The sequence below is a fragment of the Mustelus asterias genome, chromosome 13 (genome assembly GCF_964213995.1).
Source record: "Mustelus asterias chromosome 13, sMusAst1.hap1.1, whole genome shotgun sequence".
Lineage (NCBI taxonomy): Eukaryota > Metazoa > Chordata > Chondrichthyes > Carcharhiniformes > Triakidae > Mustelus > Mustelus asterias.
Window position 1 is genome coordinate 69,746,622 of NC_135813.1, and position 17,150 is coordinate 69,763,771.

The 17,150-nt window shown below is 40.8% G+C and overlaps 1 protein-coding gene across 2 annotated transcripts in view; it reads left to right on the forward strand.

The window, feature by feature from the left end:
- rfc5 (replication factor C (activator 1) 5) overlaps positions 1–17,150 on the forward strand; it is a 56,390-nt gene that overhangs the window by 38,098 nt on the left and 1,142 nt on the right. For both annotated transcript variants that reach the window (XM_078226993.1, XM_078226994.1), the window contains 2 exons: positions 4,977–5,054; positions 9,022–9,076. In XM_078226993.1, coding sequence (XP_078083119.1) covers positions 4,977–5,054; positions 9,022–9,076 — 133 coding nt within the window. The remainder of the gene's footprint in view (positions 1–4,976; positions 5,055–9,021; positions 9,077–17,150) is intronic.

A 17,150-nucleotide genomic window follows, 5' to 3' on the forward strand; every position in this document is an offset into this window, starting at 1 on the left:
AAAAACCAACTTAAATGAATTAAACAGCAATTGACAGGGATTTTACATTGCCCGTCTGCTTTTATGATTGGCAAGCGGGCCGATTGGCAAGATGGCCTTTACATTTAAGCTGCAACCTCGACCCAGGGCAAGATGAAAGTCGGGGCTCAAAATTAACAAAGGTGTCTGGGAACTGAGGTCTGTGTATGATTGTGCTGCCTAGACACTCGCGGCATAGTTGTTCCACTGAAATCTATATTTTTGCAGGTCGGCAGCTCCCTCGGGCATCTCTACAGCAGATGTGCCCCTGAGCGAGCACATTGGAAGCGCCAGCCCGAGCGTTGCCTTTTCTCGGTGCCCAGCCTCCACCCACCCTCCCCAGCAGTGCTCAGCCTTTCACAGAGCGCGTTTCACACTGGATGGCCATTAATTGGCCAGTCAGTGTAATATCACATTACCAACACGATCTCAGGCAGGAACAGATCACAGAATACTACAGTGCAGAAGAGGCCCTTCGGTCCATCGAGTCTTCACCAATGCATGAAAGGCCCTGACCTGTCTACCTAATCCCACTTGCCAGCACTTGGCCCATTGCCTTGAATGTTATGGCGTGCCAAGTACTCATCCAGGTACTTTTTAAAGGATATGAGGCATGCCGCCTCCACCACCCTCCTAGGCAGTGCATTCCATCACCACCCTCTGAGTAAAAAAGGTTTTCCTCAAATCCCCCTAAACACCTCACCCCTCACTTTTAACTTGTGTCCCCTCGAAACTGACCCTTCAACTAAGGGGAACAGCTGCTCCCTATCCACCCTGCCCATGCCCCCCATAATCTTGAACGCCTCAATCAGGTGGCCCCTCAGTCTTCTCTGTTCCAACGAAAACAACCCAAGCCTATCCAACTTCTCTTTATAACTTTCCATCTCAGGCAGCATTCTGGTGAATCTCCTCTGCACCCCCTCCAGAGCATTCATGTCCTTCCTATAATGTGGCGGTGACCAGAACTGTACACAGTACTCTAGCTGTGGCCTCACCAAAGTTCTGTGAACAGGCTTCATATTTTGGGGCATGCTCCAAATGTAAAATTCAGCCCACAATTTAAAACATCCAATCAGTCTTCAATTTCCTCTCCTAATGAAAACAACCCCAATTTTTGTCATCGTTGCTTCCTCAGACCAGATAGCATTCCAATTAATCTGTGCTGCATCCTCTAAGTTGCCTCAACATCCTTTCATGTTGAGCTGAGAACTGCTCATACTACTCAGTTGTGGCTAACTGAAGTTTTGTATAGGTTCACCAATATGTCTTGACTTTAATTCATCATGAATAGTTCTGCTTTGGTGACTGCATATTTAAATAATATTTAAAATAAAGGTGGCTTGTAATCGTGGTTTATTAATATCAGTGGAAAGCCATTCAGAAGCAAAATATAAGATGATTTTTAGTGACTATCAAAAATCTCTCTAGGGGCTTTATCCATCTTTATTGCCCATATCCAAAGGTCAAAATTATTTTGTTTTACCCCCTCAAATTCAATCTGAGCTTGTTCAGGTCCTTCTTTGCATTTGAAAAAGCATGGACGGAAGCCTCAGGAATCAATTCATACACACTAAAGATAGCTTTCTTTACTACACATAATCTATAGATACCTCTTCCAACAATGATGCATGCACCTCATTTGCTCTCCCTAGCAGTCAATTTTGTATAAGTCTCTAAAATCCTTGAACATATTGGCACCTCCCAAATTTATCCCCATCTTTCTTGGAAGACCATGTTTGAATCCCCCCCCCCCACTTCAGATTTCTGGCCCTGCCACAGCAAACTGCTCTTACCTATGTCACTGTGACAAAGGTAAACTTTCCTTCCTCGTTCTGCCTGAAGCTGACCACACTGTCCTCCAATGCCTCTCCAATGTTGTGATGTGGAGATGCCGGCGTTGGACTGGGGTAAACACAGTAAGAAGGGGCTTAGAGCTCCGAAAGCTTGTGTGGCTTTTGCTACCAAATAAACCTGTTGGACTTTAACCTGGTGTTGTTAAACTTCTTACCGTGTCTCCAATGTTGTCCAGTTGAGTGGGACAACACTGGCCTAGGTCACTCATTTCTGTCTAATCCTAGCCCAAGATTCGCCCCAGTGGTTTCCCACTCCTGTACTATTATTTCTGGTGTTCCTCCCCCAAAGATCCTCCTGTTTCTCATGTACATGTTGCACTTTGGTGCTATCATCTGAAACACATTAGTTTTCACATATAAGCTGACAACATCCAATTCTACCTCATCAACACCACCTCATTAAAATGTAAGAACATTAAAAGAGGAACTGAATTAGGCCATAAAGCCCCTCAAGCCTGCATCGCCAGTCAGTACTGTTCTGAAACCTTCATCCATGCCTTTGTTACTTCTAGACTTGACTATTCTAACACACACCTGGCTGGCCTCCTACATTCTATTATTTGTAAACTTGCAGTAATCCAAAACTACTGCCCATGTTCTAACTTGCAACCCTATACATGCTGTTCATTCATCACCCCCGTGCTCGTTGATTTACCCTGTCATGTTGTTTGGCTCCAGGAGCCAATTACAAAATTCTCATCCTAGTTTTTAAATCGCTCCATGACCTGGACTCTACCTATCCCTGTAATCTTCCAAAAATCCTTAAATTCTGAAAAAGTCACAGAGGACTGGAAAACTGCCAATGTAATATCCTTATTCAAAAAAGGTGGGAGACAAAACCAGGTAACTATAGGCTAGTTAGCTTACCTTCTGTCACTGGGAGATGTTAGAGTCCATTATAAAGGATGTAATAGCAGAGCATCTAGAAATGCACAATATAATCAAGCAAAGTCATCATGGCTTCACGAAGGGGAAATCATGCCTGACCAATTGATTAGAATTCTTTGAGGTAGTAGCAAGCAGGGTAGATAAAGGGGAACCAGTAGATGTAATATACTTGGATTTCCAAAAAGCATTTGATAAGGAACTACACAAAAGTCTACTTAACAAGATGGTGTTAGGGATCGTATATTAGCATAGATAGAGGGCAGAAAGTCAGAAGAAGGAGAGCATTTTCAGAATGGCAACCTGTAACTAATGGAGTGCCACGGATCAATGCTGGGGCCACAATTATTTACAATATATATTAAAGACTTGGACGAGGGAACTGAATGTACTATTGCCAAGTTTGCGGACGACACAAAAATAGGTGGAAAGACAAGAGGTGAGGATGGCACAACAAGTCTACAGAGGGATATAGACGGGTTAAGTGAGTGGCAGATGTAATATAATGCAGGAAAATGTGAAGTTATGCACTTTGATAGGAAGAATAAAGGAGCTGAATATTATTTAAATGAAGAAAGACTGCAGAAAACTGCAGCACAGAGGGATCTGGGGATCCTTGTGCGTAAGTCACAAAAAGCTCGCAGGCAAGTTCAGCAGGTAATTGGGAAGGCAAATAGAACGTTGACCTTTATTTCAAAGGGAATGGAGTATAAAAATAGGGATGTCTTTCTAAAACTATACAAGGCACTAGTTATACCACACCCGGAATACCGTGAACACTTTTGATTCCCTTATTTAAAGAAAGATATACCGGCATTGGAGGCAGTCCACAGAAGCCTCACTAGGTTAAACCCAGGTATGGAGGGATTTTCTTACGAGGGGAGGTTAAGTAGGGTTGGGCCTGTACTCATTGGAATTTCGAAGAATGAGAGGCAACCTTATTGAAACATTCAGGATTCTCAGGGGCTTGACAGGGAAGAGTCTTGAATAAAACAATTTTTTGCTCTGTTAAGCAAGTTCCTGGAAAAATTTGATTTACTTCCAATCCAAGGACTTTATGATATATAGTGGTATAGTTAATATTGCTAGCTTGGCTCAGTAGGTGACATTCTCACCACTTGAGAGGTTGTTTCCCCCTGTGGGAGAGTCTAAGACCAGAGTAATCTCACAGTAAGGAGTCACCCATTTAAAACAGAGATGAGGAGGAACTTCTCTGAGGGTAGTGAATCTGTGGAATTCTTTACTGCAGAGAGCTGTACAGGCTGGGCCATTAAGTATGTTCACGGCTGAGATAGATTTTTAATAATTTTAAATTCATTTAAACATTTTTGTCAAGGGTTATAGAGATATGGTGGGGAAGTTGAGTTGAGAATTATATCAGATCAGTTATTATCTCATTGAATGGTGGACCAGAGTGGATGGCCTGAATGGTCTACTTCTGCTCCTTCATCTCAAGGTTTAATCTCTCCTAGTTCTGCAACCCCCTGAGATACCTGTACTCCTCTAACTCTGGCCTGTTGAACATCCCAGATTTTATATGCTCCACCTGTGCTATGGGTGTGCTTTCAGCTGCCTAGGCCTGATGTTCTAGAATTCCCTCCCTACGTCTCATTGCCTCTCTACTTTGTTTTTTTTCCTTAAATCCTACCTCTTTGACTAAGCTTTTGGGCATCTGCCCTAACATCTTCATGTGTTGTTTTGTATCATATTTTGTTTTCTAATGCCTCTGGGGCGTGACATGGATGCTTTAATTTTGTTAAAGATATAAATATAAGTTGTATTGTACAGTGCCTTCTCAAAATATATATATGCAAAACTTTGGGAAGTTGAGAGAATTTTATTAGAAAGTGTCACTATGTATAATGGCCTATTAAAGATCTTGTGCAATGACTTTATACTGTAAACAGAAGTTTTCCAGGCTATTGTGCTACAGCTTTTTAAAAGTAATTTGGCAGGATATTTAGTTTAAACGAACATGGTGGATGGGATTCTCCGGCCTACCAGCCGTGTGCTTCTTGGCGGTGGGAGGCGGTGTGCCATTTGCAGGCAATGGGATTCTCTGGTTCCACCACTGTTGATGGGATTTACCATCGGGGCCACCCCACACTGCCAGGAAACCCAGGCAGGGGTGCTCTGCTGGCAGGACCAGAGAATATCGCTGGTGTGAACGGCCAGTAAATTCCAGCCGGTCTTTTTAAAATCCCTTAACTTTCTCTTCAGATATCATGGAATTAAAGACATTAAAAGGTTTAGCCCTGCATGACATTTTGACTGAGATTCATACTTTTGTGCATAGAGGTAAGTGGTCTTGATTTAACAAAATCAGTGGCATGTTGCAGTTTTATTTACATTTTTCGTTAAAATGATCAGTAGTAAACATTTAAATACAACATCACTGCCAAAAAATTGCCCGTTGCATTGCCTTTATGTAAGATATCTTTGTATTTTCACAGATTAATGACCAGCTCCTAAACATTCAGTCTAATTTTGTATTTAAATGTCTTTCATTCTGGCTATATTTCATTAAACTGGGGATTAGTATCATTTCTTTATACCATCTGGGAAAAGGTCAGACTGAAGTCCTGATGAGGGCAATGTGACATTTTGAGTTTTCTATTTTACTCAGACAATTGTACAAAGGTGACCATTGTTTTATTAGCTATAATTGTAAAGTTAATATTTTTGGTGAATTCTAGAAAAGCTATGTTCCATCCCTCTGAGAGTCTTGAATAAAACAATTAAATTTTTGCTCTGTTAGGCAAGTTCCGGGGAAAATCTGATTACTTCCAATCCAAAGACTCTGTGATGTTATATTTTGGTACGGTTAATATTGCTAGCTTGGCACATCAGGTAGCACTCTCAGCACTTGAGTTATAGTTCACACTGCAAAAATCAAGCAGATAATATAGGTGTCATTTCAGTCCAGCACTTTGGACATGCATTTCATCTTTTAATAAGATGTTAAACTGAAGCCTCATCTGTCTTTTCAGGTGAACACTTAATATAAAAAATCCCATGACACTATAGAGTAGTTCAGGGATTCCTCCTGGTGCCCTTTAATTTAATGCTTAGAATTATGGTATTGCTGGCATTCCTGGTATCATTATTCATTCCTGGCACAGCTCAGTGGCTTGCAAGGCCATTAAAGAAAGTGGTTAAAGGTCACATATAGACAAGACTGCGCACCTTAAGGCTTGTCTTCAGTTCAGATACTTTCGTTACTTTCAAATGTAGAATCGTAAAATCCTTACAGCGTAGAAGGAGGCCATTTGGCCCATCGAGTCTGCACTGACCCCAATCCCACCCTGGCCCTATCCCCATAACCCCACTTATTTACCCTGCTAACCCCCAGACACTAAGGGGCAATTTAGCATGGCCAATCAACCTAACCCACACATCTTTGGACTGTGGGAGGAAACCGGAGCACCTGGTGGAAACCCATGCAGACACAGTGAGAACATGTAAACTCCACACAGACAGTGTCCCAAGGCCAGAATCGAACCCAGTCTCTGGAGCTGTGAGGCAGCAGTGTTAACCACTGTGCCACCGTGCCGCCCATGTACCTGTTAATTGTTTTTAATTCTAGGTGCCCACCACCCTGTCATGACCAACTCTGCTTTGACACTTCTCTTGATTTACAGGACTAGCAACTAAGAACAGCGCAAGTAAATCAGGGTAAAAAGCTATACAAGTACCAGGCAAACCTCCTAAGTTTACATGCTGACAGGTCTCGGGTAGACTATCAGCGAGGGTTCTGTGGAGCCATTTCTGACCAAGTGGAAGTTCAGGGTTCCAGTAAAAATCGGCGCTCCATAACTTCCGATGTCGTTACAGTGCTCAATAGCAGGGAACATCTCTGCTTTCACTGCTATTGGGATCAGATGATTTGGGCCTATCTATTTTGGGCAACCAACCTGAATTTGGACTTTGTTCAACTCAACCACCGTTGTTTTTGAAATAAGTACCATGTGCCTTTTTTTTTAAAAAAAAGAACATTCTTAATAAGGGAAGAACCCAAGTAGCTAAACACAGAGCATCCTGAATCTCTTGAAGAATTAGATCCAAATTTTTGTAATAATTTTTAATACAAAACTCAGTAAAATAAATGCAAGTGCCTCAGTAAGATGCTGAACACTGCTTAAATTATACAAAAAGCAATATATAAGGCACTCTTTGAAAAAAATTGATGGTGTAAATTCAGTCTATAAGCACAAGTTTCTTTGTATAAAGTAATCTTAGTTCGATTTTTTCTGAGAATTCAGGAAAAATTGTTTCAGCCTATCTCTTATGTCATGTAAACTGGGTGTTTCGTGTTGCTATGTATTAATAAGGAGATGTTTGGGGAAATCTCAAGGGCGCATTCAGCAAACAGTGTAGTTGATAGCTTTGTTACAGCTGTGTGCATTCAAATACTCAGTAGAGACCAGGTCCTGCAACTGACACCATCTGCTAGGTGATGCTGGATGTTTTCTTGCTCCTGTCTCCTTGGAGACCATTGGTGTTTCCATAACAACAAGATGTTCTCTTGTAGGAGGTACCACTTGGTGGATTTTGAGTGTATGATCTAATAAGTTATTAAAGTGTGTCTCAATAAACAGTAAGATTTGATTTTGGTAGGTTTTGATTTGCATCAACTTTGGTCTGTTGCCCCATTTCAGGTTACTGCTGCTGCTGTCAGCTTATTGCAGGAATATACTGTGATTTACTTGTGTGCAACAAATTAACTTGTACGCAACAAAAAATCCACAATTGGATTCAGTACTGAAACTGGACACATTTAAATATTTTATGGTAGCTTGACCTCCTACTCCGCCCTCCAGGTTTTATATATTAGGATTTTTCAATTTGGTGTTTTACTTAAAATAGAAATTTCAACTTGAAACTTTTGGTTAAGGTAGAAAAATGTACCAAATCCAAATCTTAACAGTTGGTCTTATTTTATATGTGAATCTCAGGCATCAGAATCTCTGCTTTGACAAAGGGTCATCTGGACTCGAAATGTCAGCTCTTTTCTCTCCTTACAGATGCTGCCAGACCTGCTGAGATTTTCCAGCATTTTCTCTTTCGGTATCATAATCTTTCATCTGCACTACCACCCACCCCTCACATCTGTCCCTCCCATTGCTGCCCCTTTCCCCCTTCCCAAATCAGTGGCTATGCTGCCAGGTGCCTACCTCCCACTCTCTAGAACATTCACCCTGGACATTGAACATAAGAACTAAAAGTAGGAGTAGGCCATCTGGCCCCTCAAGCCTACTCCACCATTCAATAATATAATAACTTCTCCACCTACTTAAGACCCTCCTTAAAACTCACCCTTGACCAGGCCTTTGATTATAGCTCCTAATTTCTCTTCCAGCTTCATGAGGTACTCTGGATACTTTTCTACATTTAAATGTGCTATTAAATGTGAGCTTCTTTTATTCATTCACGGATGTGGGCTGATAAGACCACATTTATTGCCCATTCGAAATTACCTTAACAGAGTAGCTCGCTTGGCCATTTCAGAGCAGATAAGAGTTAACTACATTGAGTCACATATAGACCAGATAGGGTAAAGATGGAAAATTTCTTTCCCTAAAAGACATGAGGGAACCAGATGGACTTTTACAACAATCTGGTAGCTACTTGATACTAGCTTTTAAATTCCAGATTTATTTAGTTAAGTGAATTTAAATTCCCAGCTGCCAAAATGGGCTTCTCTTGTCTTTGGATCATTCGTCCAGGTCTCTTGATTACTAATCTACTACATAGCCACTGTGCTACTGTTCCCCAAATGTAAACTGATGCAATTGCCTTTGCCTTGGCCTAAGGAAAAAAAAACTAACATTACTTAATTTTAATAAGTGTACTGAATTCCCGATTAGTTATCTCTTCTGTTTGATTGAAAAACGTTCATGTACAAATGCTATTCGTAATCTGCGTGTATTTGAGTTCCTGCTGTGATAAAAGTGAGTTCCTGCTGTGATAAAAGTAACAGTGGTGGTTTTTACACAATTCTTGTAAGAATTTGTGAACTAAGCAAAGTTGCCAACCTATATCTTGCCACTGAGCACTTTTGTTTGGAAAACTAATTTGATTCTATCATTTGATCCTATTTCTGAGCACATAAAACTGGTCATTAGGAAGTGCATGACACTAGTCATTGGGAATTGCTACCACCCAGTCCATGTTTTTTTTTCAGTTTTGTCCCTCTGTATAGATTTTTAACAAGAAGATTATCACGTAGTGTTGTGATTATATGTATAGTATTTCTGTTTTTCAGTTGATTTACCACCTTCGGTTCGTATTCACTTATTGATCAAGATGGCTGATATCGAGTAAGTATTATTTCATATTTTTCTGCTTAAATGGATAATTCTAGGATCTGCGCATCTGCGTATGAAAATGTAAAAGTACTGGTGAAATTAGCAAATTGGTGTCATCCAAGGGATTTTTGTAAAACTGAAATTTGCTGAACTTATTTAAAATAATTTATTCAAACACTCCATTAAGATCAGGTTAGAATTTTGTGTATCGTTGCATGGTGATAAAATATAAAATATCATTCCCTTCATGGCACGAACAAGATTACTTTTAGTTTTGTCACCCTTTTATTATGGGAACTTCACCAAGTAGCTCAAGGGGTATCTTCATCTGGATCCAGAATAGATGAAAAAAACAGCCGAGATATCCTGAAACTTTAGTCAACAGTCCCTGTTTAGAAAATGTATATGCACAGGACGATAGTGTACAAACAGGAATAAAATTGGTGGGGGGAGTAGCTTTACAAACATATTACAAGTACTGAATGGTACATTAGTTTTAATTGAAAAAAAACTCATAAAAGCTGCTGACTAGTTCTAAATGGACTCCTAACAAAATAATACCGAACATAAAATCAACAAGATAAAAGCAAACTACTGCAGATGCCAGAATCTGAAACAAAAACAGAAAAAGCTGGAGAAACTCAGCAGATCTGACAGCATCTGTGGAGAGAGAGAATAGAGCCAATGTTTCAAGTCTGGATGACCCTTCATCAGAGCTGCAATCAGCAATGTGGTTAACATTCTTAAAAGAATAAGCAGTTTTTTAATTTTTAAAATTTTTTATTAGTCACAAATGACGCTGCAATGAAGTTACTGTGAAATTCCCCTAGTCACCACACTCCGGTGCCTGTTCAGGTCAATGCACCTAACCAGCACGTCTTTCAGACTGGGGGGGGAAACCAGAGCAGCCGGAGGAAACCCACGCAGACACGGGGAGAAAGTGCAAACTCCACACGGACAGTGAACCAAGCTGGGCATCAAACTCGGGTCCCTGGCGCTGTGAGGCAGCAGTGCTAACCACTGTGTCATTGTGCCATACACAACAATGTACAAAGATCAAGCAGGACCCTGCACCTGAAACTCGATAGCTGGATTAAACTCATACTATATAACTCCATCTCTACCCTACTTGCTTAACTGAACCTTCTATCATTAGGAATCTGCACGGAAAATGAATGAAACCTGAGAAACTAATCAAGAACAAGATCTATAACTGCCTCAAATACATTTGTTCATGGAACAGTACTTCTAATTGTTTTGTTACAAATCAGTAGAGACCATAAATTGAGATATGAGTATGAACTGTTACGAAATTGATTAACAAAGTGTTAATAAGCACTTTAACACCCATTTTCTGAATGGAAAAGCATTGCTAAAAGAAATCGTGTTTTGACCCACGAGCATTTTTGGTCAGTCTTGCAATGTTCACACAGAAAACTACCCTACCTGTCCTTTTACATTATTCTGTGTAGTAAAGTGTGTTGATTACTTGGATAACAAAATGTGATGATACTGGAAATCGGAAACAAAAACAGAAAATGCTGAAAATACTCAGTAGGTCAGACAGCATTTGGGAGATAGAAGCTAAGTTAACATTTCAAGTCAATGACTGTTCATCAGAACTGGAAAAAGTTAGAGATATAACAGCTTGGGAATGGGTAAAGGAGGAATAAAAAAAACAAGAAGGAAGGTCACAGTTTCCATCCCAGGATTTTAAATTAAATAAGTTAAAACATTGCAGATGCCCTCATCGTAATCTTCCAAATTTCTCTTGATTCCAGAATTGTTCCTTTAGATTCAAAAATTGTGCATGTCACCCTGCAATTTGAGAAAGGTGACAGATAGTAACCAGGAAATTACAGACCAGTAAGCCTAATGTCGATTGTTGAGTCTATAATTAAGGATAGGATGACTGAACACTTTGAACATTTTCAGCTGATGAAATTTTCTTTTGAGGGTATGATTAATTTCTTTAGAGAGCGGCACGGTGGCACATTGGTTAGCGCTGCTGCCTCACAGCGCCAGGGGCCCAGGTTTGATTCCCAGCTTGGATCACTGTGCAGAGTCTGCACGTTCTCCCTGTGTCTGCATGGGTTGCCTCCAAGTGCACCGGTTTCCTCCCACAGTCCAAAAGACATGCTGGTTAGGTGCACTGGCTATGCTAAATTCTCCCTCAGTGTACCCAAACAGGCACCGGAGTGTGGTGACTAGGGGATTTTCACAGTAACTTCATTGCAGTGTTAATGTAAGCCTACTTGTGACACTAATAAATAAACTTTCAGCTTTAAAAGACTTGAAAACAGTGGACAGTGAAATGTCTAGGGACATTTTTTATATGGACTTCCAGATGGCATTTGATAAAAGTTCCTCATGAGAGACTGTTGAAGCTCATGCAATTGAAGGGAAGTTATTAATTTTTGAGGAAATTGACTGAATGGAAAGAGAGAGTAGGGACAATCATAGAATCACTACAGTGCAGAAGGGGGCTGCTTGGCCCATCAAGCCTGCACCGACCACAATCCCACCCAGGCCCTATTCCTGTAACCCCATGTATTTACCCTGTTAATCCCTGACACTGGGGTCAATTTAGCATGGCCAATCAACCTAACCCGCACACCCGTGGGAGGAAACCAGAGCACCCAGAGGAAACCCATACAGACACGGAGAGAACGTGCAAACTCCACACAGACAGTGACCCGAGGCTGGATTTGAACTTGGGTCCCTGGCGCTGTGAGGCAGCAGTGCCTACCACTATGCCATCTAGGGCAGGGGCCTTTAACTATTAATGACTTGGTAATAGGATATAAAGCTACATTTTCTGTTGAAATAAAGATTGGGAGAATGCTAAGCTGTGTAGACAGAAGCAGGAAATTATAAAGAAGATACGGATGGATCAAGTGAATTGGCATAACTGTGGCAACTGAATTTCGATGTGAGGTCATCTATTTGGGGCCTAAAAAGGATAGAAGAGTATGGGCAAAGAGCTGGAAACAGTGGAAGCCCAAATACACTTGGGGGTCCAGGGACAGGTCATAAAAATGCCATTAGCAAGTACAGAAAAAAATCAAAATGTTTAATGTAATGTTGTCCTTTGTACCTAGTGGAATAGGAAATAAGGGAGTAAAAGTTATGCTTTTGCAATACAAAATCCTGGTTAGACCACACCTGGAGTACTGCAAGAAGTTCTGGGAGCCATACCTTAAGAAGGATATGTTGACCTTGGAGGGAATGCAACATAGATTTATGAGAACCTATGACTAGACACTTGAGGACTCAGCTAAAAAGAAAAGATTTAGGGGTGTAACCCCTGGAATTTGAAAGATTGATGGGGTGATTTGATTGATTTTTAAGGCACTAAGGGAGCAGATAGAGCTGTTCACGATTTTGTGCTAATTGGAGATTCTAGGGCTGGGGACATAGTCTAAAATTTAGTGTCAAACATTTGAGGAGTGAAATTGAGAAACATTTCTTCGTGCAAAGTGTATAGAGGTTTATAAGTCTCTTCAAACAACAGTTGATACGAAATCAACTGTTACCCTTAAAACTAAGATTGATTTTTGTTAACCAAAGGAATGTTAAAGAATATGGGGGAAAGTCAGGTATATAGAATTTTTATCACAGGTAGCCCTGATAGAAACTAGAAGCAGTTTCTAGAAGGCCATTCAGCCCTTCGAGCCTGCTGTGCCATTCATCTTGATCATGGCTGATCATCAAATTCAATATCCTGATCCCCCCCCCCCCCCCTCCAATATGCCTTGATCCCTTTAGCCCCAAAAGCTCTATCTAATTTCTTCTTGAAATCACACAACGTTTTGGACTCATCTATGTGGTAGTGAATACCACATATTCATCACCCTCTGGGTGAAGAAATTTCTCCTCACCTCAGTTCCAAAAGGTTCACCTCTTATCCCCAAAATATGACCCCTGCTTCTGGACTCCCCCCACCATTGGGAACATTCTTTCTGAGTCTACCCTGTTAGAATTTTATAAGTGTCTATGAGATCCCCTCTCTCTTCTAAACTCCAGTGAATATAATCCTAACCAATTTAGTCTCTCCTCATATGACAGACCTGCCATTCCAGGAATCAGCCTGGTAAATCTTCGCTGTATTCCCTCTATAGCAAGGACCTCAGATAAGGACACCAAAACTACACACAATACTCCCAGTGTTGCCTCACCAACACCCTATACAATTGCAGCAAAAATCCCTAGCCTATACTCAAATCTTCTTGCTATGAAGGCTAACATACCATTTGCCTTCTTTACTGCCTGCTGTACCTGCGTGCTTACTTTCAGCGACTAATGCATGAGAACTCCAAGGTCTCGTTGAGTATCCACCTCTCTCAATTTACACCCATTCAAGTAATAATCTGTCTTCCTATTATTGCTACCTCACATTTATCCACATTCTACTGCATCTGCCATGCAGATGCTCACACACTCAGCCTGTCTAAATCACGCTGAAGCATCTCTGCATCCTCCTCACAGCTCACCCTCCCACCCAACTTTGTATCATCTGCAAATGTGGAGATAATACATTCAGTTCCCTCTTCCAAATCATTAACATATAATGTGAACAATTGGGGTCCTAGCACAGATCCCTGTGGAACCCCACTAGACACTGACTGCCAATCAGAAAAAGACCCATTTATGCCAACCCTTTGCTTCCTATCTGCTAACCAGCTTTCTAACCATTTCAAGACATTACCTGCAATCCCATGTGCTTTAACTTTACATAGTAGTCCGTTAATGTGAGACCTTGTCAAAAGCCTTCTGAAAGTCTAAATAAACCACATCCACTGGTTCTCCTCGGTCAACTCTACTAGTTATATCCTTAAAGAATTCCAGTAGATTCATCAAGCATGATTTCCCTTTTGTAATTCCATGCTGACTTTGCTTATAATACTGCCTTCCAAATGCCAAGTTATGAAATCCTTGATAATAGACTCAAGCAACTTCCCCAGTACTGATGTTAGGCTCACTGGTCTATAGTTCCTTGCTTTCTCTCTACCTCCCTTTTTGAATAGCAGGCTTATATTAGCTACTTCCAATCTGAATTGAATGGTGGAAAAGGCTCGAGGGTTTAAATGGCCTAAAAAAAAAACTGCACGGTGGCACAGTGGTTAACACTGCTGCCTCAGCACCAGGGACCTGGATTTGATTCCCAGCTTGGGTTGCTGTTTGTGCGGAGTCTGCACGTTCTCCCCATGTCTGTGTGGGTTTCCTCCCACAGTCTGAATGATGTGCAGGTTAGGTGCATTGGCCATGCTAAATTCTCTCTCTGTGTACCCAAACAGGAGCCCGAGTGTGGCAAATAGGGGATTTTCACAGTAACTTCATTGCAGTGTTAATATAAGCTTACTTATGACACCAATAAATAAACTTTTAAACTTTAAACTACTCCTATACCTGTGATAAGGTGGAAGGTAAGAGAGATGCAATGACAAAAGAGATAATGGTGCAAGGAAAAAGGGAATGTAATGGTAAAAGGACAAGTAGTAGATCAAAAGATGGTTCTAATGGAAGTATAAATGAGAATAACAGAATTACGAATAGCTACTTCTCCAAGGTTGCAGAGCTGTTTATGATGAAGTAGTTACTATTAGACATCAATCCCTTACTTGACTGTCATCAGTTTTCCAGCTGGGCTGAAAGATCTAACGCCAACTGTCTCGTTGATGTTGTGAACTAATTTTGTTCTAATATTATCAGCATTTTTGCAACACCAACCACTGATATAACAGATTTTTCAAAGATGTTTTGACGGGGTTGATTATAAGTCATAGTTATGAAGCTGTTAAATTTGAGATTCTTGTCCATTGCACTCTATATAAGATACAGTGACTGTCCTTGCAAAAGTGTTCAATTAACAGCAAGTGTGCCCAGGGCACTTGGGTAAGGCCAATACTTTTCCTAATCCTCATTAATGATATTGTGTTCTTCTGGTCTCAAATGCTGTAAGTACATGGACAATATGACGGTTGCAGAGTCTAGGCCATGGAAGTATGGTCAGTGACATCCAGGAAACATGATGACGAGAAAACTGCAGTTAAATGATACTAAATGTAATGCCATGGACATAGACTCTTGACATAAAGTTAGGCAACTACACCCTGACATACAGTGTGCCCGAACAAGTGCCGGAGTGTGGCGACTAGGGGATTTTCACAGTAATTTCATGGTAGTGTTGATGTAAGCCTACTTGTGACTCTAATAAATAAACTTAAACTTAGACCTTGAAAATGCTGGATATACACATTCAAGCCAATTAGAAGCGGGATAGCTCAGTGGACAATATGATTTAAAACAAAACAAGTTTATGGATCTTCATTCTCAGATCCCTCATCCCGTTAGGCTTCCTGTCCATTGCCTTTTGTTGATTTATGCTGACTACATTGTCCCTTGCTATGCCTGTGTGTCAGTCTGGCCTTATTCAGATTGATCTTGGGCCCTCAGCATCAAGTCATACGACAGTATCCTTCATGTCACAAATCTCAAACTTCTAAAAACAGGAAAGAGTTAATATTTGTATTTCCAGAAAATCCCTTAGGCAATCTACCCAATTTCAGAACTGGCCATCTCTACCACAGTGTGGAGATGCCGACGTTGGACTGGGGTAAGCACAGTAAGAAGTCTCACAACACCAGGTTAAAGTCCAACAGGTTTATTTGGCAGCACTAGCTTTCGGAGTCTAAGGCTCCTTCATCAGGTGAGTGAGGACTTGTGTTCACAAACAGGTCATATACAGGCACAAATTCAATTTACAAGATAATGGTTGAAATGTGAGTCTTTACAGGTAATCAAGTCTTAAAGGTACAGACAATGTGAGTGGAGAGAGGGCCAAGCACAGGTTAAAGAGATGTGTATTGTCTTCAGCCAGGACAGTTAGTGAGTCCTCACTCACCTGTTGAAGGAGTCTGAGACTCCGAAAGCTAGTGAGACTCCGAAAGCTAGTGCTGCCAAATAAACCTGTTGGACTTTAACCTGGTGTTGTGAGACTTCTTACTATCCCTACCACACCCAGAACAATCAGAGCAACTCAGACGTTTGACTAAATTCAACCCCATAAAGAGTAGGACAGAAAGGTACTGCTGTAACCCTATTCATTATATGGTTTGGGTCCGAGTGAAGTACTTAAATGAAGAAATTATATGTACTTCAGTGCCTATGATGTAGGAATGGTGTGCTGGTTTGTAATTTTAACTTAATATTAATTCGATTTTACTCTTAATATCTGTTATGATGGCCACAAAGCATCATCAAACGATGTCCCATTGAGTACGAGCTCCCTTATTGAGCAAACTGAGGCTTTCCCAAGAGGAAACGTTCAGCGGGGGGCTTTTAAACCTGTTACTTCACCCAGACCATTGGTGTAGGTCTCAAGGTGTTGCACTACCTAGCGGTGAGCTGCGGAAGCGGTCTCTTTCTTGGTACACAATAAAGGGTGTTTGGTGATGGGAAATTGGCATTTTGCTGAATTATTACAATATCCATCCACAACTTCCCTATTAGCTGATCAATTTATCTATTTTTGTTTTGACATGATTGTAATATGTTTGTTCTCAATCCGATCGCTTAGCCTATATATGAATTTTTCAACGTAAGCTACACTGCAATTCAGCCTTTGGACTGTGAGTCTTTATTGAATAAAAGACTATTATTAAAAAGCTATTGTCCAAAAAAAAAAGCAGTGGTTGTGATCTGAAATTATTGAATTCTAAATCCAGAAGGTTGTAATGCGCCTAATGAAAAGACAGGATGTTGTTCTTCAAACTTGTGTTGAGCTTCATTGGAAGTTTGAGGACAGATGTTAAGAAGGCTGTGGAGGCCAGGTCATTGAGTGTTTTTAAGACAGCGATAGATAGGTTCTTGATTAATAAGGAGATCAGGGGTTATGGGGAAAAGGCAGAAGAATGGGATGAGAAAAATATCAGCCATGATTGAATGGCGGAGCAGACTCGATGGGCCGAGTGGCCTAATTCTGCTCCTATGTCTTATGGTCTGATGATGGATCACTGGAAGCTCAGGGTCATATTTGCAGGCAGGAAAGAGGTGATCAGCTTATTTGCATGTAGTTTCTCCAATT